This window comes from Plodia interpunctella, chromosome 25 (genome assembly GCF_027563975.2).
Source record: "Plodia interpunctella isolate USDA-ARS_2022_Savannah chromosome 25, ilPloInte3.2, whole genome shotgun sequence".
Lineage (NCBI taxonomy): Eukaryota > Metazoa > Arthropoda > Insecta > Lepidoptera > Pyralidae > Plodia > Plodia interpunctella.
In genome coordinates, this window is record NC_071318.1 from 957913 (window position 1) to 985513 (window position 27601).

A 27601-nucleotide genomic window follows, 5' to 3' on the forward strand; every position below is an offset into this window, starting at 1 on the left:
TTTTTTTACTTCACATTTCACACAATATAAATAAAATGAAATATTCAAATTAAAAAAAATATTTATTAACTTGAAACTGTATAAATATATGTTATGTATAAATATTTGTGTGACCTTACATGTGTTGTAGTATAATGTGCCACAGAAATTGAACGATCAGAAGAAAATTCTCGAGAATATACACCTGACCGTTTCTGCACATTCTCGAAAATTTCAAGAAGGCACATCGCTAAATTTGACTATCTGAATATTTGACATCGCTAAAGTTGCAACACTATTTGCAAATGCACTGAAGCTTGAGATTGAGGACAAGGAAATAAAAAAATTGACCATAAAATTCTCTAAACAAAACTTTATTACTAAACCACCACATGATCCTGCACGATGAGCAGTCATACTGTCTAAAATGAATCGAATGAGTGTTCATCCATCAGTAACGGTGTTAAAGCCAGTGAGAGTCAAAATATATGCGTGCTTACTGACCAGACGCACACTCCTTCGGGAATGTCGGCAAAGTACATTTCGATCTATATAAATCAACGGCAGTTATAAGAGAATAAATATTGGGTATTAATTTATTAGATACAGTTTTATAATTTTCGATAAATTGACGACGAGAACTGGCGTATTTTTGAAATACATAGCTATCTCTTTTTTAACATAATAATTTATATAACAAAAAGAGAGCTAACACGATTTTTTTTTAAATGCGGACACCTTATTGAATAATTTCTTTTTTATTTTCGTATTCCATCTAGCCAAAGCTCGATTATGAAAATGAGCATACCATAAACGGGCAAATTTTAAAAATTCGAACCAACCAGTTCCCGCCACAACAATAAGTTTACTCCAAAGCGGCAGCACCAGAGATGATTTCAATCAACTCCCTAGTAATTACAGCTTGACGAGTTCTATTGAATGTAAGGGTGAGTTTCTCAATCATTTCTCCCGCATTCTTTGAAGCGTTGTCCATGGCCGTCATTCTGGCCGATTGTTCGGAGCACGCCCCCTCTTTCAAAGCGTAGAAGATCATCGAGGCCAGAGAGAATTCCATGTAGGACTGGATCGTGTCGGAGTCGAGGGAATCGTATACTGCCAGTTTTGGGGCCGCCTGGAAGAAATAATTTAAATGGATTTTTTTATAAAGCATCCATAGAATTTTATTAAAAAATTTTTGTGTTCTGACACAGATGTTAAATATTTCGATTTTGTATATAAATATACAAATATACATTTGTATATTTGCCTAAACAACTTGAGAAAATTATTTTAAAAATTACTCTTATAGAAAATATTATAATGCGTTTGTTTAGGTACTTAAATGTCTTTGAAACATTTTGTTACCTCTTACGCTAAATCTGCTCAACCAATTGGATGAATCTTTTTGAAATTTTTCACACATGTATTTTTAAGTAAGGAAAAGGACATAGGGTATCTTTAATTTTGGTATCTTTAAAAATCACTGTTCATAGTAAGAATCATCCTATAACACCCACCTCAACAGACTTTTGACTGAATAGGGGCAAGTCCGATTGCTCGTAAGAGACAACGCTGCGGAACTTATTGTAGATGATCTTCCCGAAGCCGAAGTCGTAGCCGGACGTCAGTATTGCGTTGGAGATGGTCGCCGCGTCCAGGAACGAGGGGGGGAGGCGGCCGATCTGGGGGGGGGGGACACATGTACTTATTTCTTACACGACTATGTATACGTTTGAAATTAGAGCCAAGCTTAGCTTTCCACAAAGAATATGAGTTTCCATGACAGCTATGTGTTGTGACGTCACGATTTAGGAGTAAAAAAAGTATTACTCAATACTTCAATGAGAACAAAATATCAAAAAATGACCTAGTAATTAATAAAAGTAATCAAATTAATTGATGATGACATTTCATTTTTTTTTTTTGCTATTATTATTATTATCATGGAATTCAACGGTAATCGAATTGTGTTTTGTTTCTGTTACTACAGTGTTACAGCAGGCCTACCATCAACTTTTACGGAACGATTCCAATGCAACTCAGTTCAATTTAGGCACCTAAAATGAATCTCATTGGTACAAAAAATTAAGTCGATGGTACGAATTTGCGATGCAGTTCAGTTTAGGTCGTAAAGTGGATCGCGTTAAGAGATGATGGTAGCCACCTAGGAATAGGCTAACACTTTCAATTTGTTTTTAACTAAACATGTAATAACTGATGAAATATTGTGTGCCATAGAAAAATGTTAAAAAACTAATATGTGTTATATCTATTACAGTTTCATAAGCGTTAGGAGTAAAAGAGGTTTAAAACACTCAAAAAGTGTTGCAGAAATAATTTTGTAACAGATAGCATGTTCAAATTCAAATTCAAATCATTTATTCAGAAATTAGACCTTCACAGGCACTTTTTCTCGTCAATCTTTATATTTATAGTTATTTCTCACAAGCTACTGGCAATTCGGAACGACCACTGCTGAGAAGAAATGCCGAAACTCATTTGAACAGTGTTGGTCCCTATCATGCCAGATCGGCTTACCATTATTGTTTCTTACAATGTTTTTTTTTTCTTTCTAATGATATATAAAAGTACATAATGTACATAGTCAAAAGGTATATCAAAACAGGTTATGATTGTGATCCGAGTGCTGATTATAATATATATATATATATATATTATAATCAGCACTGCACCGCTGCGGCCTCGCGGTCATTACAATCTGTCAATTTTCTTGCGGAAGGAATCATTTCCAAAATCAATCATTCATAAGATTGACATTACTACAGTATAGAGTAATTGATGTAAAGTCATATAATAAAATTCATTCTTGTCTATGTTAAAATTTTAAAAATTGTATTGTATATGACAGCGCGACCGCAGCGGTCCAAAACGCTCTGCGTACCATCCATCCAGTGAGGTATGTATTTAAGTACTCAATCCATGAAGATTTTCTTACCTCGTTAGCTACAGAGATGATATGATTTCCGTACAGCCGCTGCAAGATGGCGCGCGACTTGTCTCCCACACAGATCACCTACAAAACAATACGAATCATATTTATATAATAATCTATCATATATATCCACTGTATTAAAAATATCTATATACATACAAATATATGGTCATTTAGATTTAGATCCTTTATAAATGTCAAGTTGATTTCAATACTTTTTAAAAATGTCGTGCTCTGCGCGGTAACACCATTTTAAAGACATCAATTAAATACCTTAATATGGCGTTCGTCAGACGTAAGATGTCTTTATTGCTGTGCACGTACATGAAACGAGCAAATTTACATTAATTGTGGACAGTGGACGAGACTGGACGACCACCTTTTAGTTATATTAACTTAATCATCTTTGTATGTGTATGGGTACTTGTGCCTTGTATAAAATTGTTGTACAGCTAACTGACACATTGTGGTTCCTCCCTAAAATAGGACCACTCCATATCGTCTCGTGAATGTCGTACGAGGGGACTAAGGGACCCAAAACCTTAACAGCTGACAGGCAGGTTGACGTCACACGGTCGGTAGTAAAATCATAGCCAAATCTTTAAAGTTGAATGGCAAATATTTTAAGCTAACCCTGAGCTTTGAGCGTCACAGCTCCGAATTTAACTGAACACGCGAAGATGAGAGAGAGATAGGAAGCGAGAGATAGGAAGCGAGAGAGAGAGAGAGATAGGAAGCGAGAGAGAGAGAGAAATAACCTTGATGTTCTCAGCGCCTGGTTGCTGCAATCTGTTGCGGATCACCTTCGCGACACCAGTGTGCACTGCACCACATAGACCTTAAACAATAACATTAACTTTAAATTTCATCCCACTAGTGTCCGCTTTGAATTTTATATTATATTATAAATGTGAAAGTTTGTATATGAGTCTGTAACATAGATCGACAAAAAATAAAAGGGTAAGGTACATGACAAGTTCAGAAGAGAAAAAATATGTATGCTCTAGATAAAATAGGTATATTTAAGACCATTATGTGATTATTATACTAACATTTCAAGTTGGTTGGAAAGTCCATTTAAAAAACTTATATATTTATAAAAATAAACTCAACAATATTTAAAAAACTAAAATTTTTAAACAACTTTTGTTAAGAAGTAATCAGTATAGACGGAATATTTAAGGTAGCAGTTGAACAAACAGCCTTTTTCGCTAAGATATTACTCAATTGTGACTTCACGTTAGAGTATTGAGGTTCGAACGAGTCCAAAAATTTGTGATTTTATTTTTGTCAATATCACAATATTTTTTTCACTGGTGTTTCTAATAATACAAGAGCCTTTCAATAGTCATTAAAATAAAGATTTGACACCTATAATATATAATCATGTTGGTTGTACAATAATAACGCAAAATCTTTTTTCGTCGATTTATGGTTCAGTTTCGATTCACAAATGTCAAATTATTCTCCTAATACTGAAGAAAAAATAACAGAACAGTCGAGGTCCGATTGCGATCCAGATAAAGTTATTGAGTATTGATTGGAGGCTAGTCTTACCTCTATCGGAGGTCATGGCCACGAACAACTCTTTGACGTCATTTTCCGGAGGAGCCACCTGTAGGAATGGATAATGTGAATTATTAATGTGTCTCAGTGTTTCAACCGCTGTGGTCGTGCTGTAGTTACAATTTTTCAAATTTTAACAAAGATTTGAATTAGTTTTACTATCTGACTTTAAAATAATTAATCTGTACTTTAGTAATGTAAACTTTATGAATGTTTGGTTTTGCGCGGCCACAGCTGTCGAAACGCTCTGCAAACCACCCTAATGAATTAATTTACATATCATTTTACACTTTACACTTCTCTTTGTTGGTAGCAAAATCAAATTTAAGAAAAATAAAATTAACAGTATCATGTCTGTCATATTTTGTGACAACCCTGACTGCAATTCCGACGCTGGCGGCTGTTTCGCCTTTAGCACGACCGTGGAGCAACTGTACAACAATTGTTCTAAGGACTTGCCTGCCATCCGATTTTGCCATTAACACAGCCTCTAATCAAGGAACTAATCAGCATTTTCAACTTTTGCTCGTCACTTTATTAGATGGTATCTAATGTTATGGTGATAACAAAATACTTTAGATCTATGTCCCATTATAATGCAAGAGTATTATGTCCCAGTAATCACATCCTTGTGTAATTTTGCTGCGCATCTCAGAGATGAATTATTATAAAGTTGAAATTCACAAATCTCGAAATGTCCTCACCTCAGCTCGCTCATAGAACTGCACTGCACCAATGCCGTAGGGACGAGCTGCTTTTAGATCACGCTCAGCGCGTGTATACCTGGGTAGAAACATATTTATTTAAGTCAAAGTATTATAATTTTGCATTATAAAATACACAAGTCACAGTCACATTGATGGCCACCATTGGCAGACTACAATGTACAAGTTAATCAAAATATGTTGTACACACAAGACTACCTACCATTATTGCATTTCTCAACTCTTTAAATTTCAACTTTAAATTTGTATACCAAGCTAGATTTAAAAGCTTATTTCTATGTGATTCAGAGTAGTTTATATGACCAGTGAGGAGAATAATTAGGTATTTAATTCCATCATGTCTGAAATTATGATTATAAATACAAACTCTGCATTTTCAATACCTACATTTGCTTACACTACCTAGATAGGTACTGGCTGGGTTGCTCATGTTTTTTTTTTTTAATAATGTCTAGGAGGATTTGTGTGTCAGTTTTTAGGTACACCAATTCAAGATTGGAACGTCAAAACTTACTTAGCAGCCGACACCATCTTCATAGATTGGGTGATTTTCTGAATATTCTTGACAGACTTTAGACGTATGGAAATGGACTTCAAAGTGGCCATGTTCCTATTCTGCTGCAGGTTGACCACAGCGGTCACCTGGCAGGCCACCGGCGCTGCACGACCCAACATCTTTACGGTTCTGGAATAAAAAGAGTTTTACTAAAAAATACCTTGCACAGGTTATGTTTCTCCAAAGTTATGTAAGAAGGTCAGATTATGCACCACCGTTAAATAAATGATTATTGCAATGTAATCTTACAAAATCCTCATAAAACGTACGAACACTGGATAAATAAGGTAAATTGTAATAAATAATGCACAAATACTAACTTTCTTGGGCTTTTTTTGGTCAAGATAACCAGCCGACAGAAAATGTCGCTGGCCGAAAACGTCTGATTAGGGATGCCAGAACAAAAAATTAAAAATAATTCGGACGTTGCTGTCATGCATCCGTATTGTCATCATGCATTATTTAAGAGCGGCTGCCATGGTATTAGTAGGTAGGTATTGTTCTTAGGGTAGGTACTCCGCAGCGGCACACCCCACCCAATGACAACAAGCCGGAGCAGGTTACCTATTGATTAAAAATTAAATTCTAAAAATCATAGGAAAACTAGTTCAAAAGGTGAATTTCATTGTTTCTTGAACCCAAATTAAAAAAAAAGACATTTGGCATATTAACGTCATTTCAATCTGACAGTGATAGGTGACATGAAACTAAAAGTAGAATTTATTTTTTACAGTGCAGCAGCTGCAATAACATCGGTGATCTTCGTTTGTTTTTGTTAAATTATTGTGTTTTCAATATGCCTACACCTCAAAAGAACGTGTTGACCAACCCAGAACAAATCCAGGAACAGCCCGCAAGAGAAATCACACAAACAGACCACTTGAATAAGAAACTAATGACTTCCCTTTTCAACCGGATGAACGAAATCGACGGAGGAGGAAATTCTTTGCTGGCTAAAATGCTGGAGCCTGACAATGATGAGTTTTCCAACGAATTTGACGACGGACAAGACAAAAAGAAGGACTAGTGGAGAGTTTAAGATATTTATAAATATTATTATTATTATTGTTGTGTATGAAATAGAGTATTTTGGAGGAGAAAAGGTTGACTGATGATTAATTTGTGGAGATGACTAAAAAAAAAACTAAAATATGTTGTGTAGGTATTTATAATTTAGTTCTTCCTAAGAACCAGAATATTACAAATCACATTAAATATGAGATCATGGATGAGTAATATTCCAGTGTGCATTTGGATGTGTTATTTACCTATACCACAGATTAAATAATACCCCAGTACCTATACTAAGTAAAACATGTATTATTATTTTAACTACATATCTTATAATTTGTTAACGTCTTTTATTAGCCACAACCCACTTTCTATTTTACTCATAGTTACATTAGGTTTTCCCCATACTTTGAATGTATTTTTATATGTTAATTTTATTGTTACACGTCTAGTTGCAATGCATTGATAGCTAGTAAAAAAAAGTATTCATACAGGCGATAAAAAAATTGTGAGAATAAATTCCATGTGGTGAAATATCTCGCAGTGTGTGGACATAAGTACATCCTTGAAATAAAACAACAAAAAACAGTAACTTGAATAATATTTTTATTTATGTACTACACGAGTTATATGAGGAATGTTCTTATTTACATAGCTTTTGCATAACTCCAATATTATTATTTTTCATTTATTGAACATTTATACAGTTGCACATCTGATGAATGTACATTTCTACACTAAATTGCAACGCAACTAATAATACTGAACTTGTTGCGTGTGACAGGCGGCCCTGTCTGTTGTCAGTTGTTCGTAAAAATAAATGAAACACAAGAAGCTTAAAACCTAAATGGGGGCAATCCATACCAAACTTGAAATTGTCTGTGGTTAATTTATTTTTTTTCAACCACACATTCCAATTATAGAGAAAGATAAAATATTTGGGAACTTCAAATATTTCCATGTGTAAAGGAACAATTTTAAATAGTTAGACCCGGTTTTAATCTCCTTGGTGTAGCCAAAAGCTTTTCCGCCAAATTATTTCAGTTTCAATGTATAAGTGAAATCTTAATAATAAATAACATTATATAATATAAATAGGACAACTTCCTACAACCTGCATCATTAAAAACACACGAAAAAAAAATGATTTGAAATGTCAAAAAAATGTAAATCATTAAAAAGATTTTAATAGAAAAATATGATTTTTTTGCGTTTAGTTTTTACAAGGGGTTTTCAAATGTACACTTAGTGTATTAACTTTGTTTTCGAGATATGTGAACGAAATAAATTGTACAATATTAGCGACTACTGACGGCCAAACGCCTTCGAGACGCATGGGGTTGGCTGGTAACAACATCTGAAAATAAAAGAAAAAATACAATACATTTGAAAACACAGAATATGTTTTAAAATATATTTTACTGACAGAATATTATATATTTCTGCATAGATAATACCTATCTAATTAATTACAAGTTTAATTTTAAGACATATATTAATGGGCTGGACACATTTTCTTTTTAATTCGGGTCAGGATGAGACTATTTATTATTTTTTAAAATCATAATGACCAATTTTCTTAGTGGCCAGTATGTTCTCACCTAATAAATGATAGTATGGCTGCGAACTTTAGTTGTTAGGCTTTTCAACCATGTCGATGTTGATCTTGTAAAACACATATGGGTAGTACTCCGACGATCCGAACCCGAGACCTGCCAGTTCGGCGTTCTGTGAATAAAAAATAAAAAACATTTGAAATTTTGCAGTAGTATGAATGATATGTTGATGTGTTGTTGACTGTGTATATACATGTATGTATATATATATATATATATATATATGACGTCCGTCAACGGATAAAGCAGAAATTGTGTGAAATGAGAGTGAAATAATTCAAGGAATGAGTAAATAGACAGATGGTGTGCACTAACGTCGGCAGCGTTGGCGCCCTGCGCCTGCGCCTGCGTGGAGTGGTCGAGATGCGCGTAGAGCGCGTGCAGCGCGTCGCGCAGGCGGCGCGCGGCCGCGGGCTTGCGCGGCGGCGCCAGCACCACCGACAGGAAGTTCACCGGCAGACCGTATCTGTTATATAGTGTTCATTATACAGGCTGGTATTGCTAACTAATACAATAGAAGTATCATTCATACGTCATAGGTTGTGGTCGCCTCTTTGGCGTAGGCTTAAAGGCTACTAATATTATAAAAGCGAAAGTTTGTGTATTTCAGACTTTTGAAGTGTAATATATTATTAAACATAACATTAAAATTTATTAATGGAATTGTAAAAAAAAACAAACACATTTTAAAATTGAAATTAAATCAAAATGCACACAGATTTACACATTTTGGTACACAGGTACAATACAACCTGGAACAACGCATAGAGTACTTATTATCCCAAAATTCCCTCGGGAAGTCCCGGGACGCAGTTAGTCAATAATATATTCACCTCAACACGGACTCGACGAAGACCCTCAGAGCCTTGACGTGTATCCAAGCGCAGAAACATTCAGAGAAGTTCACCTTCAACCATCGCACCAGCGGACCCTGGGGAATCAAAATCGTAGCGTATTTTGAGTGCTTTTATTTACCGCAATGAAAAACCAGCAATGTACTACGAATTCGACAAAGTGCGGCAAACTATTACGCGACAATTCACCTTCGTGCACTTTGATAACTAAACTTACGTAACCTAGTTACAAGAGAAGATTCTTCTATCGCTCTTTGATAACTAATTGTGAAAGAAGATATTTTTTCCGTTTTCGTAGATTATCTTATTCAGGAATAACAAACAGTTACATCATAATAATAAAAACTGAACATAAACTAAAACCGCTTTATTAACAAATATTTAGTACTCTGATTAGACTTGGGAGTATTTTTTCATCGTGTTATCCTTCTCTCTCTTTTCATTGTTTGACATTGAAAAAACGAGACAACACAAAGAATAACTATTTCGAGGATAGCGTTTTTAATAAGGGGTTAAGTTTTAACCACTAACTAAATCTAAATCTAAATCTATCTATTAGGACAAATCACACCGATTGAGCTAGCCCCAAAGTAAGTTCGAGACTTGTGTTACGGGATACTAACTCAACGATACTATATTTTATAACAAATACATATATAGATAAACATCCAAGACCCGGGCCAATCAGAAAAAGATCATTTTCCATCATGACCCGACCGGGGATCGAACCCGGGACCTCTCGGTTCAGAGGCAAGCACTTTACCACTTCGCCACCGAGGTCGTAACTATATGGAGGGAATACTCACAAACTGCTTCTTCTTGTCGGTCACGAGTTTTGTGATCTCGTTCTTGCCCGCGGTGAGGTCGGCCTCGTTGTACGAGAACTCCCGGACGATGAACTTGCGCTCGCGCGCGTGCAGCTTGAACTCGTCAACTACCTGCAATCGACATTGGCCATTTCAATAAGCAATAAATCCCAACTATCCTAGCCAATTTTATAAAAGCGAAAATAAGTTACCTCTTCACGTCTAAAGTGTACGGCGGAGGACATAGCGTAATTTTCATCGCGGAAAAATAAATGTGCGGGCAAAGCCGCGGGCGAAAGCTAGTATAAATTGAATTAAAATTTAAAAAATCTTAAAAACTTACGGAAGCCCAAACTGGCCTGTGGAATTAGCTTACATCCTCTCATCAGCTAGATAAGAGCTGACAGTTTCCAAACGACCGAACACGCATTTAACAAACATAGCTAAGGACACTCTCGACTAAATAATTCTTTTTCCTTATACATTTATTTGTGTTGTTTGATCACTTTATATTTAGATGTGAGCAAAATTGAACATGTTATATGAACATATTGTTGGTCAGTTTGGTTAATTCGTAGAAACTATGTAATTTCCATATATTCTATGTGCATGTACCCACCAACTTACTGTTTTGTGTACTTATGAATAAATAAATTAAAACAATCAAGATCGGTTCACTCATTTAGCTGCTACGATGCCACAGACAGACACACAAACACGTTACACTTGAACTCCTTCTGTCGTCGGGGTCTCATAAATTGATAATAATAGATTACACATCAAAATCGTTTGTATACAAAGTCTCCGAAGTAACCAATTTCCTGAAATACACTAAATATGTCTAGTATGGTATGCCTTGGCAGTTTCTCACCATCGTGCCGGCGAGAAACTTAAGATGAAACAAGAGGGACCCTAACTCTCAAGTTAGGTCAGAGTGAGAAACTGTGAGAAACCATGAGAAACAACACTACAATACCTTCTTGAAGAGAGAAACGCTGAATAATCCGTAGTCGGCGTCCTGGTGTATGAGCTGCGTGGAGCGCGGCACGATCATGTCCGTTATCTTTTCGTAGTTGGCGTTCCAATCGTTGAATGACGACCTGAAGTCGTTCAGATCAGAAATAAATAAATATATTAGGACAAATCACACAGATTGAGCTAGCCCCAAAGTAAGTTCGAGACTTGTGTTATGGGATACTAACTCAACGATACTATATTTTATAACAAATACATATATAGATAGACATCCAAGATCCGGGCCAATCAGAAAAAGATCATTTTCCATCATGACCCGACCGGGGATCGAACCCGGGACCTCTCGGTTCAGTGGCTAGAACCTTACCACTGCGCCACCGAGGTCGTCATAAATATATTCTTCATAGTCGTATTCCTCACGGCTGAGGGTCGTGGTCATTACATGGAATTATACATACACAACAACTTTCTTGGCATTATTAATGGAGTGGTTTGCCATTGCCTTCTCCGTTTGACACACAAGTTAATAATCAACCAGTGTGCAGGTTTCCTCACGATGTTTTCCTTCACGGGAAGCAAGTGGTGGTCGATGAAAACAACTATACACGAGTCAGATTGGTGTACAAACTCATGTGGCACGAGTTGGATTCAAACCTGGGACCTATCGATCCACAAGCGGGCGTCTTAACCATTACACCACCACCGCTTCCAGAAATATATATGTTTTTAAATATATGAACAACAGTCATCGGTTCACGTTAAGCATTTAAAGTGAATTATATAAAAACTGTAGTCTTTTTGGAATATGCCCTCGAAATTTACGAGCATTTTATAAAGTAAAATCTTCGTCTATGAATTTCTTTTTTGCTCAAGAAAGAGCATAAAAATAAGAGTATATTATATTTTTGTATTTTCATATTTTCTTTGATGCTGTTGTGTGACAAAAAAGTAAATTCTTCGTCTAACCATTGGCCAGTAATTGAATTGACATTTAAAAATGGATTTATTATACATGTATAATATAATTATTTGGATTTATTATACATGTTTAATATAATTGTGGCATGCAACACATGCTTTTTAACTTATTTTCAATTCGATTCCCGCTCGATTCCAGATTTTTTTCATCTCATTATTGTTTTTAATTGATATGTCCTAACTAACATTACAAATGCGAAAGTAAATTTGTTTGTTACCTCTTCACGCTTTATCTACTCAATCCATCTTCTTTAAATTTTGCACATATGTAGTTTTAAGTACGGAAAAGGATATAGGGTATGGTATTTTTCATGCCGGAAAAATACCGAACTGTTTGCAAATTCACGCGGGCATATATAAAACTCTTCCGCACAGCCGAAACTTCTGAGCGTAGCCAGCTGAAATTTGGTGTGTAGGTTCCTAGGACAGTGTAGGGGAGCACTAAAAGATTTCCTGAAATTCCCACGGGAAACGGATTTTTACTCGCATACGAAGTCGTGGGCAAAAGCTAGTAAGATATAGATAAGTAGCGGAACATACTTGGGCACGATGACGAGCAGAGTGGTGAGGTATTCGCTGTCCAGAATGAAGTGTTCCTTCTTCACCAGGTCCGCCAGGTTACGGGTCAGGAGACTTCCGCTGGAAGAGATAACGTGACATCAGACAGAGTCAATTCAAATTTGTGTGATTCCCGCTCTAGATTAGGACCACTCCATAGACACTCCATCCTGTTAAAGAGTTAAATATTTATTTATCTATATATATATATAAAACAACCATTTATTACTAATCAACGCCCAGCCTAAAATATAGAAGCTATAACGCGACATTTGGCAGTAGCTTTAGGTTATTATGTAGTGCTCAGATAAGAAAGGAATTTTCAAAATTCGACCCTAAAGGGGTAAAAATTTGTATGAAAAATAATGAAAATCTTTACTGATCTACTTGAAAATGGGAACAAATGCTATGCAACAAAAAAAATAAACCCGTATTTCAGGATTTCTTAAAATTTGTCCTTTAGGGTAGTTAAATGAGGGTGAAAAGAAATAACGGATAATTCAAAATTGTAGAGTATATATATTGTGTAGTGGATATGAGTAGACACGACGCTAAACACCATTGAATTCACGTTGGGGCGTTTGTCCACCGCCGCCTTCAATTATAATGAATTAAATCTGATTATCTATATAGGGTGATTTCTGAGAAAGTTTTATTATGGTTTTACCCGAGCGAAGTTACCCGGGACGGGTTGCTAGTGCTTTGGGAATTTATACCAGTGAAACTTACGTCTGTTTCTTCTCTAGATTTTGCAAGTTCCCCTTGAGAGCGTTGTAGGCTGCGGACTTCACTTTCAAATCGGCGTCGATCTGGCCCAACTGTGGGCAACACGACAAATATTGAAAACAATTGAATTTCGCGAATTTGGTGAATTGGACCAATCGCGCTTAAAGGCAATTATGACATGAAAACATTCAGGACTCGAGCGGGAATTGAACCCACGCCCCTGCATTACCGGGACAGTGTTCTTATGCTACTACGGCCGAATCATTCTCTCTCGTTCATCATCATCACCTGCAGCCCACCGTGACCCACTGCTGGGTATAGACCTCCTTCCGTCTCCGCCACCCACCGCTTCAAGAGAATTTATATCAGATAGTAGTATGTACTGTTAACTAATAAATAATAAATATAACTCACTGATAGAAGTAAAAAAATATGTTTTTTTTTTAATACTCAATCATCTACGATAGATGCTTGAGTGTTTTCAACAAGTTTATTTGTTAGACAAATTAAAAAGCCCCCGACTTTCTATATTAATTTCGCTACAACTTTTAAACGGGTGAATAAATTTTGATCAAACATATCTAAGAACCATCCCTTAAAAAATAGCTATCAAATAAAATAAAAAAACTGCATCCAAATCGGTTTATCCGTTGATGAGCTACGGTGCCACGTACAGACAGACGACAGACAGACACACTTAGCGGTCAAACATATAACATCCCTCTTTTTGCGTCGGGGTTTAAAAAATATACATGATTGCTACCTGTTTACTGATAATGTCGGCGATGTTGCGCAGACTCTGCTTTATGGGATACTTGGCCATGTCCCATTGGAAACGGGTGATGTACGTGGGCAGGTCGCCTGGGAACATTGCGCGGGAATTACCGATAAATGTCAAAATTTGAAAAAGAAAAAAAAAATTAACTTCGGCTATTGGGTAGTTGACTGGGCGAATACAAAAGTATGTGTGGTATTAAACGCGATTAAAAATCAATTATTCGACATTTAATTTTTATGTCTTTATGTTTCTTTTTAGTGTAAAAAATAAATGGAACCCTTATATGATAATTTCTTCGTCCGTCTGTCAAACAAATATTATTAAAATATTTTTGTTGAATTTTGTTTATTATTGTTTCTCATACTTTTATAACTATACATAAGCATAATATCGCGATTTTTATTAACTTTTATGTATTATCAACTACCCAATAATATTCAAAGAGTTGTATTAGACAACCACTACGACCTACAGTCGCTATTTAAATATTTTATTTATATTTTGTTACATTGTTACATAAGAGACAACATTATTAAATTGTGGCATCGATTTTCTTTTATAATTGGTAAGTATTTTAAATATTTTTTTATATATATATCGTTATGAAGTATATGACCAGCGGTGTGACAAGACAATGTACGTCAATTAAACACTTTGTTTTAGATTAAATAATGTTGTCTCAATGTTTTGCATCCTCACATCACAAAATGGTGTTGTTGTAATTGTCAATAATAATCACAACAACAAAAACCATACGCCAAAATAATAATAAAAAAAACTCCACATACATTATTTAAAATTGACAATATAAATTGGACAATATGTCAAATAAATATAATATATAAATAAGAAGTGCTAAAAAAATCGAAATAAAAAAAGGCCGTAACATACAGTATTAAATTAAAAAATAAAAATGTAGCGAGAAAATAAGAACGGCATTCAAATTCGAACATAGAACAACCATAGAGACGGATTCAAATTTCACTAGAGCTGTCAAATACAAAAATGCAAGATGGCAGAATTATAATAAAAAAAGATGTCATCATAATTCATTGATCAACATCAATTTCATTACTCAACACGATTCTTAATTTTTTTATTACCAGTCTGCCAACTCATAATAGTTTTAAACACGCTAAACATACATTTTCCATGCTATACCATGCAAGTAACATTCCACTATTCTACACGGTAAATGCAAAGCTTTATCAGGCAAATACTCAATCCAACAAGCAACATCTGATTGGTTATAATTATAAATACATTCCTTTTGACATAATATCGTACATAATCTTACGTTTTATTAGCATCTTATTCGGTCACTGCTTCGTAAAATAAAAACCTGAATTATTCTTAGATTATTTTTTCTCGAAACATTCAGTAAAACAATGTATGTTTTGGGCTGTCGAAAAATATATATTCTATAAGTTAAATAGATTTAAATTCAGAAAAAAAAGTATTACTATGTAAATATATTTTTATCTGCGACATAAACCTAGCTGTCAAAATAAAACAGATGTTATTATGCAATCGATGAATGTATGATAAAACAGATAAATCATAACATAATCATATCTTGACGACCTCGGTGGCGCAGTGGTAAAGTTCTTGCCACTGAACCGAGAGGTCCTGGGTTCGATCCCCGGTCGGGTCATGATGGAAAATGATCTTTATCTGATTGATCCGGGTCTTGGATGTTTATCTATATATGTATTTGTTATAAAATATAATATTGTTGAGTCATAACACAAATCTCGAACTTACTTTGGGGCTAGCTCAATCTGTGTGATTTGTAATCTAGTATATTTATTTATTTATAAATCTGTAAATAATTAGTTATTTTATTGTTGGAAAAATATAATTTTAAACGTATATCCCGGTAAAAACTCTTTTGGTTAGGATTAAATAAGAAAATTGTAGTTACAAATAAAATAATAAATATAATGTGTACATCCCATATAGTATTTAAAAAATATTGATCAAAACATCTATGACCTCTTGTTTGCTGTTTATTAGATTAATCTGTCAAAATGTAAATAAACGGAAAACAAATTGTGCTACCGCAAAAATAAAAGAAATATGTAAGAATCAAAGCACCGGTCATTACTCTTACTGCGATGGAGTTGAGTATTTAATTTCCACAATCAAAACAATATTGTTCCATATTCGTTTGATGCGAATACCAAGGTTAGACCGCCATTGTTCCAATAAAGCTTTATTTATAGCTTTTACAATAACAACAGGCGACCTAGAGCGTTACCGGATCCAAATGTCGAAACTACACAACTCACAATTCACAATATTTCAAATTATCAGGCATACATTTACACATATAATAAAAAAAACAACATTGACATTGATGTATATTAAAACATAAATAATAAGCAAAATAATATTGAAATTAACTTAAAAAGCTATGTATAATAGTGTGTCAAGCTGCTACAAAGACGTATGTTTTTTTCAAGAATACGTCTGTCAAGTGTTAAACTACATATCGAATAGCATATTCATAGATTTGGAAGCGTAACTTGCAAATAGTGTGCTGCAAGACGCACATATTGTGTTTTATCTTCACATAAAAATGAGGCTTTAGCGTCACCCTAAACTTTGTTGATTTCAAGTTTAGAATTGAAAAAAAAAGGAAAATTCAGGATGGCGCTCCCAGAATTTCGGATACGGTCAGCGCCATCTGTTGTCTAAAATGAAAATGTAGACGAAACATAAAATGCAAATGATTTATAGAAAACGCAATCACTGCCTTTAAATTAACCCAAATATTTCTCGATGTTTTAAAGGGCAGGCAGCGCTGTTCGTAAAGGAAAAACTCACAAGCCTACTGTGGGGATTAGACCAATCGTAAGAGGTTAGATTTGAACAATATTGAGGCTATTTGCGTAAAATTTAAAAGTGAGATGGTAGAAGCATATGGTATTTTGAGTTAGCGACTTTGTGTACAGGTAAAACAAAATTATGTCTTTGTGTACAGTTAAAGTAAAATGTTATCACTCTATCGGAATTTTTGTCATGTTCATCGTATGCTGCAATGTTATGCAATTTTTCGATAGAAAACAGTCAATCCTGGTCATGGCGATAATTTCACTTTTAATTATTAATGTATAATTTTGTTTTTGGATAAAAATAATGCTGTGATATATTCTGTATTTTCCATACACTTGAACAAACAGGAAATATAGCCTCAAAACAGTTCAAACAACAAACGGGTTAGGACCGAAGCCTAAACCTTGCGTTAAAACGTGGTGGTGCCTTTCTTCATCTTCTTCCTCGTCCCATCGCGGAGAACTTCTCCCGCTAGAGGCCTGCGACGGTTGAGAACAATCCGAATGCTCCCGATGTTCGCACGGCCAGCAACCGTGGTGTTCGGAAAATGCCGAGTCGCATACAGGAGACGTTGGCGTGGGAGGGGGCTCGCCTCCTCCAGGATCCGCGTAAGACTCGATGCCTAAATTCCGCACATTTTCAATTTCATATCTTAAAAGAAAATTCCGTATATTTTCGATTTCAATTTTATATATAAGCTTCATTTTCCTTCTTTTCTAAATAATTTTAGAATTTCGGTCGATTCGGGATTGGCTCTCTTTGTATCTGCATGTTTGAATCAGTTCTTCGCATTATGACATCAGATTTGGAGCATTCAGTTTACGAGCGCGCTGTAAAGCTATGAATACCATTACGCCCTTGTTACCATAAAATTTTATGTCACGGTATTATTGATCATAAACGCCTCACGTATAAATAAGGACGAAACAAAAAAAAAATAGGACATCAATATTGGGAAAGGAGCAAAATATTAAAAAAGAGAAATATAATTTGTAACAAATAAATTAACATATAATAAATTAAAAAGCAAAGCATAGACCAATTTTTAAGCTTGATATGGCTAAGCTATGAATGTCTCGTGAGGCAGTGATTGCGAATTTCTATGGCATGAGGACATGTCAAATTTATTAAATATCATTTTTAAAAAATCATGTGCTAATCTTACAGTATTTCTAACGATAACGTAGAATACACAAATAGTGATCTTATCAACTAATACAAAATTTAAATGCAAAATTGTACAATTAAACATAAAGTTTTAAACATTGATTTTATGTTCATATAAAATTAACTGAAACCAATTTAAAATGTTTTAATAAATTTCAAATATACTGTTCATTTTTAAGGTTATATGACTATATTGTTCACATTTTCTAAACAGGTAGTTTCAGCTAATTTAGAATAATTACATATAAATTGCTAAAAATGCTAATTAGTGTGAAAATGCTACCTGAAACATACACATTACAATTGGACTAAGACGCAATATTTTTACACTGTAAGTTAAAATGTCGAGAACTGGTGAGTTGTTTATTTAATTTCAAATAAGTAACTAACATTCAACATACAAACCCCTCTTCGTCCTTTCACAATAATTATCAAATTAAACCTGTAGTACTTACAAAATCTATGGCAATTCAAAATTTAACGTTCGTTGTGATTTTTAGGTCTTCAATTATTTATAATGTATATATGCACTTATGTCTTAAAATTAATAAAATAGCGGAACTAAAAAAATATATGTAATGTGATATTATAAATATAATAGTTTAAATTAAAAATATTTAACGCTTTGTAATTACTACTTGATATATAAATAAAAAAATTATAACAAATCACTCTAAAAAATAAATACGTAAATATTCCAACGTATGAAAAATAACAGTATTTTCTTATTTATTGACCGCGTTTTATAAGCAACAAAGAAGCTGGCACATATACGATATATACGTTTCCGAAGCCATACACTACAAATATTACTCACTGCCGCAAACTTTTTTCCATTTCTCAGACACTGAAATGCAATCCCAAACATACTAACAGTATAAATCTAAATGTACAACTTATAACTAAACACCCACTTTCAGCAAAGTTGAAGATTATTTATATTACGTATTATAACGAAGCGATGATTTTAATGTATCATTGACGTGCTAAAATAGTTTTGAAACTAAAAAATATAAAAAAAAAAAAAATCACCAATTATATGTTTAAAAAATAATAATAATACAATGCGACATTTACCGAGACACGTTTGTATTTTTTTAAATAATTTAGAAAAGTTAAAAAAATGTTGACATCGATAGGACTTCAGTCAACGGTGCAACATAAACTATGTCCATTCCATAAATAACAAAATTTTACGTTTCATACAATAAGATGCGAGGTGCTAGGGTTCCAAAGTCACATTTGGGAACCTTTATTTGAAAATCTATATATAAAAGAACGAACACTGTTCACTCAACATTCTTAGCTTTTTAGAATATAAATTGTGATAATCAATATCAACGAATCTTTGTATATGTACAAATATAGTTTAAAAATTTCAATTAATAAACGTCAAAGATGAAAAAAAATATATACAAAAGATTGGCATTGGCAAAGTCATCGTTTGGCCAAACGATGGAGCCATAAAATTAAAACGTGAAGTGAAGTACAAAAGATTCATTGATAAAAAAAAAAACTTGTGTATGTACATATTAGTGCTTGATAGTGTCTGGAGGTTGGAAAATGGATCATGTTAATGTGTTGAAATGTATAAATAAATTAATATAAACATTCTTGGATATTGTGCAATTGTACAATTGCAAATCAATAGAAAATATACAAAAGGAAATCATAAATCTGGCAGCTTGGACCAATTGCAAGCCAGTGTATAATTTACATGCAAAATATAATTTTAAACAATATAATAAAATATACAAGAGGAAGACATAAAAAAAGACACAAAAATAAAAATGAAAAGATAGACAATTCAATAAACCACCGATTGAGCGATTCATGCTTATTTTTCGCACTACTCTGTGCGTTTATCTTTCTACAATAGTCCATTATTTTCTATAAAAATTAGTTTTATCATCATGCTGACATTTTTATGGACCCTCAATGCACTATTTTCCCGCCTCTATAAAGGCGTATCAAACATGCCATGATATCTTTAATTCAATGCCTTTGTTTATCATGCAAAACAAATTTAAACTTCATTAAAACTATTTTATAAAATCTTTTAATCACATTCTGAAAACTATTTCAAATTCTCTTATTAGCCTCCAAATATATTTTAAAATAGAAAACAAATGGCACTAAACAGTAATAAAAGTAAATTTGCAATAAAAAAAAATCTTTCAAAAATGTTTAGTGCCACATCAAAAAAAAAACACGAAAACTAATAATTCGTACTTACTGTTATTTGCCGTCAGATTTTCATGGAGTTTGTCACGTTGGTCCTCCAGAACCTGAGAAAAGTAGATAAACATAAATAAAATAACAACAAAAAAGCACTAGAATCCCGTAATCCCAGCATGAGAAAAGTTTCCTCTCATGGCGGTGGATTAAAATAGTATGCGTAAAAATTACGCGAAATTTATACATTTCGTGTATAAATTAAATTTATACAAACTCATTATGATTCGAGTTAATAGACTGTTGTCACGCTAAAGCGCGCCCCTGTAATGAAGTCCCTAAATATAATTTGACAGGCCAGTGCTTGCGAAAATATTCCTAAAATCGATATATTAATGAGTCTGCAAATTTCAGCAAACATTTAAATAATCCAAGAAAGATCAGTGTTATTATTATTTTTAAAAAATACATCGTTAGAAGTGAAATAAATACAGAATTTATCCGTAACAAAACACAAAAGAAGTTTCATTGTTAATAACATTGATATAGCAAAGAGTTAAGGTTAAAGTAAAGGCATTTATGCTGTGATGTCTTGTGGGAAAAACTGCGACAAATTGGTTTGCTTTCAGATTTATTTAACATCTTTAAAATACTGGTATGGAATCGATACGAAGTGAGCAACGACAACCACACTGCAATGTCATTGGTTCGATGCGTCACACTTCGAATTGATTCGATGGTGAGAAGTGAGAATGCAAACCCGCACATCGCCCTCTGTATATTAGCGATTTGGTCGAGCCGTCACATGGATGTTTGTTTTAATAACAATAGTTACGCTAACGACATGGCGTCGTTGAGTGCTTCGAGTGATGGTTTTAGGGAATGTCTGTGTTTGTGAAACGTCACAGAATCATGTCTTAAGAGCAATGCAAGAAAAGTGATGATTTGAAAGGTGACACTAATGTTAAATGTGAACGAAGTGCTTTTCGTTTTCGATAGTATTTGAAAAAACATTTGTTTTGTATAACTAAAGGCAGTTCTGCTGCACCATGTTTAGAACAGAACATTTGTTTCAAAAACATACATTACAAGGATAAAATTAAACAATGTTCTGTTCTTTTACAATATTGATATGGATTTCGACCCTGGGATTCACGGAGTTACATCAAGTGTAACAGGGAATGTGTGAAGATGAGAGAAAGAGAAACAAATACCCACCTCACCGAGGTACTGGGCCACTTTCCTGGTGACACTCTCAACGTAGGCATCAAGCTTGCCAAGGTCGTCGGACAGACCCACCAACTGATCCAATGTCCCGACCTGGAATTTGTAAAATATATGTTAACAAATCTGACTTTCCGTATTGTTTTTCCGTCACTTATTTTCCTACAATCACAAATATGTTTGGACAACACTCAAGTCTTTTTTTTTTTCTTCAATTTTTGGCAAGGCTTGAGTGCACTTTGTGTGACTATGTAAGCCTCATGGGGGATATCTAATATAAACTTATCTAGCTTTCATAATGCTTGTCCAAAAGATATAAATGGATTTAGTCACCTGTGATAATGGACTGCTCAATGCTATGTTCAGCAATCCATTACACACGGGCACTGTGGCTCAAAAGTCTTAAACGCATGTATCACATGTCTGATAAACACAAACACACATTTGGCGTATAGGTTTCTGTTGGCATTTCTTTCTTTATCTCATACATAATGCTACTGAGTACCTGCATTTGAGATAGTGTTAGTTTCACTGAACAGTTTGATTTTCCATAAATAATCTTGTTGTTTCGTCCACTTGGTATGATGATGTTTAAATTGATTAATAATTAATTAGTGATATCCAGAAATTTCATTTCAACAAATTTATTGAATAAATATCATATTCAATGTGGCATATGATATGATGAGGATAAGAAATCTTTAAAATAATATTTATTATTCTATTGTATTATACAATATATCTAATCTATAATCGTAGAATAAAATTTGACAATTAATAAACATACAAAATTACTGTAACAAAAATATGGTCAGTTATTTAATTTTGGGCATGCCAGTGTGATCAGCCCTCTCATAATGGGACCGTTTCACCCAGATATGGTCAATGTAAATATAAACTTGATTTATTATTATGTTTCTATAACTTTAAATTTTTAGCTAAATGTCGCCTACTGAGTTTTGCAGCTCATGGTGTTAGAATCTTGTCAAATTCCAAACCACTGCTGTTGATATTTATTTTATTTTTATATCAATTGGGACACATGACAGAGTTCATAGCCGTAGATTTTCTCCTTTTTTAGAACAACAACCTTATACAAAAATAAAAAAAACTTGTGTTGCCAGCAACACATGGCACTGACTCACTTATATCGTTCAATGAAAATTAAATTCATTATATATCAACTCCACTGATTTTTATTTTTACAACGGATAAAAACATATATTGTGGTTACCTTAAGGTCGGGGATAGGGAATTTATAGTTGACACTCAGGTTGCCCGACTTGGTGGCTTCGTTCAGGGTGTCCCATGTCTGTTGAATGGTTTTATCGCCAGGGGCGCTGATCAGCCAGTACTCGGACATTATCAGCTCTGAAAAACACAAATATTCATACAAAATATTTATTTTAATAATAAAAAATGTTGATGTCTATCACAGCTTCATTGAAATTTTTGAATTAACGCGGACAAAACACACCAAAACTTTAACTGCTACATTTCTTTCAAACATTAAATGTGGTAACTTGATAGAATGATCGATTTTTCTAATGAGAAAATCACAGTGCTGCAGTAACGCGGGTTGAAAGTTAACTGATATGTTTGCCAACGATTCTAGGATACTGAGGTGGTGCAGTGAATCAATAGTGAACGCGGGCAGTCGGCGCCCGCTTGGCGGTCAGACTTCCTGGCGCCCGACTTCTAGTATCCCAATGAATCCACCCCAATTCACCCTACCCAGTCCATCACCCCAACTTTTGACACTTACAAGTCGCGCGCAATAGATCTCAGGGACATTTAAACGCACACCACACTCATAGTGTAATCACAGAACTCACCTTTAACTTAAATATTAATGCTGTTTGATAATAATCACAAGAAACAGCAAATAATTTGGCGAAATCACAAGACAATTCGGGTCTAGCCCTTCAGCGCCATGAAAATTCACGTGATGCGGTGCTGCCACCTACAACAAATAATTTTGGACAGCTGATTTACGTCAATTGTCTATGACTACGAATCTTTGAAAAGAAATGTGTATATTTTAAAGATATTTTAAGCTGATTTTTAGTAGCACAGAAGTCGTTTACAACAATGATGTTATTGATTTAATCGATTATTTACATCTGGAAACTAAAATGAAAAGTTAATAAGAGTTTGACACATAATTTTTAATTTAAAAAAAAATAATAATGTCTATGTTTCTCATTACGTTTCGTTTAACGAACCATTAATTACAATTATATTTTTATAAAAAAAAATAGGTTTCTATTCATTATTACTTGTTAAAGTGAATTTGTATAGAAACGAGTACCTACTTATGTATCTACATACAACCGTATTTAAATATTCACAATTTAATAAAATTTTCTGTGTTAATGTTTAAATTAATCAATTTCTCCAAAATTGTTTTGCTGTCACTGTCACATTAAAATTCATCTTTTATGTCATGTCAGTCTGTCAGTTAGGACCTTACAATACGTATAGGTTACGAAACAAAACAAAATGCGAATATTTAGTTATTTATCGAAAAAAGTCGGTGATCTTACTGTAAAATACTCCAATCTTCCCGAATCTTATATCAAGCGGAGTTATGAACAGGTACTTTTTCCTAAAACACGATTATATCAATTTATTGTAACATAACCTATTATAAAAGTTTTTTCGGTTTCTAGGTGTATTGGAAGAATCCTGTTGGGTACCCACAGTATCCTAAGGCTCAAATAGCTCGAAAGAAGTTTCGTTTCACCACCAACAGGCCTTGGACAGGCCAATTTCAGCAGCAAAATGATATAAATATTCATCGAAAGAAGGTGTTTTTAGAACCAATAGGAGAATGGTCATTTTTCAGGTTAATATTTATTTAGCTTCTGCAGCTGATGTATCGATATCAGGCAGCGTTGAAAGTTTTATAGATAGTTCACTTTATAAAAGTAATATTATACAATATTGTTAAGTATATCATATATGCTATTCCAAGTTATTGAATTTATCTGTGTACCAAATCTAATCTTAATATGTACACTTCTACTTGACCTTTCCCCCACTCATGTAGGGTGGGCATATTATGTTAACATCTTGCACTTAGCTTGCTCCTTTGTCATTTCACTTAAGACTCCCTCCCTATTCATACTTTCCCTAAGGCAATCATCTCACGTCACCTCATGCAATTGTCATTTAAGGCAACTAAAACATACCCTTTTGTTCAGCCTCTGATTGTCTCTGGTCTTGTTTCAGAGGTGACCGTGTGGAGGTGATGGTGGGCAAAGACAAGGGCAAGCAGGGCATTGTATCACAGGTCATACAGGAGAGGAATTGGGTGTTTGTTGAGGGCCTCAACACTCATCTTAGACGGGTTAGTTTATCCTTACATATTACAAAAAGGTGTCACCATGTCGCGTCTGTCTGCCTGTACGCTATAAACTCAAAACCTACTGGATTTTTGTATAATTTTCACTCCCGTGGGAATGTCTAGATAAAAAGTATTGTATTATTCCAGGTTATATTCTAATTTTGTACCAAATTTCATAACAGTCCGTCTAGTAGATTTTGCGTGAAAGTGTAATAAACATACAACCTCACAAACTTTCACATTTATTGATATCAGTAGGGTTATTGTTTAATCTTTGTTCTTCTTTCAGGTGGGCAAAGACAAGAACTTCCCCGGAGTAACAATACAGTCTGAAGCCCCGTTGCTAGTCACTACCGGGGTCAAGCTAGTCGACCCGGAGACCCTCAAGCCAACGGAGATTGAGTGGAGGTTCACTGAGGAAGGAGACAAGGTTTGTTCATAACAGTTAGTACAATATATGTAGGAAATTTGTGTGAGTGTAACATCTTTAGTGAACCTCAACATGGTGGATCTATATCTACAAGCCTCATAGGACTGGACTATGTTCCGAATTTCTAAGGAGAGACAATATAATAATTATTTTGGACGAAATACAATACTACAATACTATTCCGAAAAAAAAAATTATATATTTCAATTAGGTCAACTCAACTAAGAAGATGAAGAATTTCAAACTGTCCATATAACAACGTCCATGAGACTATGTTAGTAAAGTATTACACAGTATCTATATATAATTATATATAAGTAGTATAGTAACACAGACGTACCAGTCAATGGTGACTTGGATTCGCGCACTTAGGTTTCCGTAAAAATCGTTTCGTGTATTCATATATTTCTCTAACAAAAGTTGTGTAACGATACGCGGGGCTAAGGCAGACGAGTTGGGAAGCGGTTCCGCTATCGTTCCGCCACATTCTGAACGGGGAATAATGACCCGGAATTAAACATAGGCTACCTCGAATGGAGCTGTGGACAAAAGCTAGTATACTTTATTTAAATTTTAGTGGCCCGTTCCGGCTTTGCTCGGGTAAAAACAATAAATTATACTACTAAACCTTCCTCGAGAATCATGCTATCTATTAGCGAACACCATATGAAAATCCGTTCAAAAGATTGAGTTTATAACGAACAGACAGACAGACATTTTATAATATGTAAGGATAATCGTCTAATGTTTATCGTCCAGGTCCGCGTGTCTCTAGCCAGCAGCCGCATCATCCCGATCCCGAAGTCAGCAGAGGAAACCATAGACTACAAGAGCAAGTCGTTATATGTTGAGAACGCAGAGAAGGATACCAAGGCTGACGCTGCTACTAGGGTACGTTTATCACCTCAATTTTTGAAGTGCAAACATGTTTAGCGGCGTTGTGCACTTTTTGTGATGGGTGAAAACTCGTGTCAGGACACGTGACTTGAGGGGTTAGTGTTAGGAATCTATTCGACATGGGACACAGCGAATCGATCACATTACACAGTGTGGTTGTCGTTGCGTCACAATAGCGTAATGTGATTGGTTCGCTGCGTCTCACTTCGAATCGAAATTTCGTGAGACGTCAAAAATGCACAACGTGAATATTCAAGATTTCACTTATGCCGGCACTCCCGGAGTGCAACACGTTTTTTGAAATGTTTTTATTTATTTATTACAAAAACAACAGCCATTTATATAAATATACTTGCTGTACCCGCGGTTTATCATTTGTTCTAGTTATAAAAAAATACGTTTTTAATTGTAAACAGTATAGCGAAATCTACTTTATAAAGTGACTAGACTATAAAGTTTTGTTAATAAAAATCCGTTACGTGATTTAGTGTCAGCTCCAAACTGTCGCCGAACCCCGACTATGCCGACGCGAATGCGTGAACATTGCGTAGTTAGTATGTGTGACTTTATTTACCGCAATGAAAAACCAGCAATGTATACCGAATCCACTATTTAGGCAAACTGTTCGACGACAGCGTGGAGCCGGCATAAAAGCCGGCATAATACTTACACCCGCTCCACATATATAGCAGAAAAGTTTGCAGCACTGACGGAATCGGTATAAATTTCTGCTTTTTCATTGCGGCAAATAAAACCATTCATACGTTGGCGTTCTATGATAGTGTGCATTAGAAACGGACAGACGCAGAGAGTAACTTTGTTTTGTAGTGTTTAGTGATACGCGAGGAGAATTTGCGAATTCTATGTTTTTCTTTCGCTCCATAAATGCCATGGAATAAGATATATATTCATTTTACAGATAACATTTGACCCCAAACTCCGCACCTTCGAGATGGATATTATGGAATCTATGGGCATCAAGGAAGACAGAGTACCAGTGAAATCTTATTGGTACTAAAAATTAGTTTAAAATGTATTAAGAAATAAATAGTTAATTTGTCTTTGTGTGATTATTTTATTGTATAAATATAACTAGTTTTTGCCCGCGCCTGAACTTCCAACGGGAATGATAGGGTAGATGACAAATTGGTTTAATGACTATACAACGGATATGAATGAACACCACTGGAAAAAAATACTATGAGAAATAAAATCACAGGTTTTTGGACAGGTTCATACAGAAGTCACGTCATGGACTTGGTAAAATGTTCGCAAAGAAAGCTATGTTTGTTCGACACCTTATGTATTGCCTTAATGATGATGATTTATTATTAAATCTCCGTAAAAATTGTTGACTGAGCTTGATCTAAATAAAAACAGTTAGTGTTGTACCGAATAATATAAGATTTAAAAAGAAAACGCATCGTTAGGGGCATTTGT

The 27601-nt window shown here is 34.5% G+C and overlaps 3 protein-coding genes across 5 annotated transcripts; 1 reads left to right on the forward strand and 2 right to left on the reverse strand.

Annotated features, from left to right (window-relative positions):
* Positions 1-337: 337 nt before the first annotated feature.
* ATPsyngamma (ATP synthase, gamma subunit) lies at positions 338-6256 on the reverse strand. Of its 2 annotated transcripts, none has more exons than XM_053764240.1 (8): positions 6100-6256; positions 5738-5908; positions 5203-5281; positions 4490-4547; positions 3691-3770; positions 2936-3013; positions 1497-1661; positions 338-1111 (listed from the first exon to the last, which is right to left on the reverse strand). In XM_053764240.1, the coding sequence occupies exons 1-8, from the start codon at positions 6213-6215 to the stop codon at positions 845-847; spliced, it is 1014 nt and encodes a 337-aa protein (XP_053620215.1). In that variant the 5' UTR covers positions 6216-6256; the 3' UTR covers positions 338-844. The 2 variants fall into 2 exon arrangements, with proteins under 2 accessions (XP_053620215.1, XP_053620216.1); XM_053764241.1 differs by lacking the exon at positions 6100-6256 and adding an exon at positions 6029-6054.
* A 1118-nt stretch (positions 6257-7374) lies between these two features.
* On the reverse strand, positions 7375-23470 carry Vha44 (Vacuolar H[+] ATPase 44kD subunit). 2 transcript variants are annotated; one of them, XM_053764239.1, is made up of 13 exons: positions 23321-23470; positions 22720-22856; positions 21480-21581; positions 20323-20374; positions 14067-14164; positions 13307-13395; positions 12560-12658; positions 11043-11166; positions 10067-10198; positions 9240-9337; positions 8722-8872; positions 8392-8518; positions 7375-8147 (listed from the first exon to the last, which is right to left on the reverse strand). In XM_053764239.1, exons 2-12 carry the CDS (start codon positions 22846-22848, stop codon positions 8420-8422), a joined length of 1173 nt encoding a protein of 390 aa, XP_053620214.1. In that variant the 5' UTR covers positions 22849-22856; positions 23321-23470; the 3' UTR covers positions 7375-8147; positions 8392-8419. The 2 variants fall into 2 exon arrangements, with proteins under 2 accessions (XP_053620214.1, XP_053620213.1); XM_053764238.1 differs by lacking the exons at positions 20323-20374; positions 21480-21581; positions 22720-22856; positions 23321-23470 and adding an exon at positions 17323-17638.
* A 452-nt stretch (positions 23471-23922) lies between these two features.
* Positions 23923-27226, forward strand: mRpL24 (mitochondrial ribosomal protein L24). The gene is made up of 6 exons (XM_053764245.2): positions 23923-24083; positions 24158-24333; positions 24720-24837; positions 25124-25264; positions 26024-26155; positions 27081-27226. The coding sequence occupies exons 1-6, from the start codon at positions 23988-23990 to the stop codon at positions 27177-27179; spliced, it is 762 nt and encodes a 253-aa protein (XP_053620220.1). The 5' UTR covers positions 23923-23987; the 3' UTR covers positions 27180-27226.
* Positions 27227-27601: the final 375 nt, after the last annotated feature.

Coding starts and splice junctions, on each gene's coding strand:
- ATPsyngamma (XM_053764240.1), bottom strand. CDS start 6,215: ATGACAGCAACGTCCGAATTATTTTTAATTTTTTGTTCTGGCATCCCT. Junction 4,548..5,202: donor AGTTCTATGAGCGAGCTGAG/GTGAGGACATTT, acceptor CCATTCCTACAG/GTGGCTCCTCCGGAAAATGA. Junction 1,662..2,935: donor TCATCTCTGTAGCTAACGAG/GTAAGAAAATCT, acceptor CCCCCCCCCCAG/ATCGGCCGCCTCCCCCCCTC.
- Vha44 (XM_053764238.1), bottom strand. CDS start 17,623: ATGAAGCTTATATATAAAATTGAAATCGAAAATATACGGAATTTTCTT. Junction 13,396..14,066: donor CCGACATTATCAGTAAACAG/GTAGCAATCATG, acceptor TGTTGCCCACAG/TTGGGCCAGATCGACGCCGA. Junction 9,338..10,066: donor CCGACAAGAAGAAGCAGTTT/GTGAGTATTCCC, acceptor TTGATTCCCCAG/GGTCCGCTGGTGCGATGGTT.
- mRpL24 (XM_053764245.2), top strand. CDS start 23,988: ATGCGAATATTTAGTTATTTATCGAAAAAAGTCGGTGATCTTACTGTA. Junction 24,334..24,719: donor GGAGAATGGTCATTTTTCAG/GTTAATATTTAT, acceptor GTCTTGTTTCAG/AGGTGACCGTGTGGAGGTGA. Junction 26,156..27,080: donor AGGCTGACGCTGCTACTAGG/GTACGTTTATCA, acceptor TTCATTTTACAG/ATAACATTTGACCCCAAACT.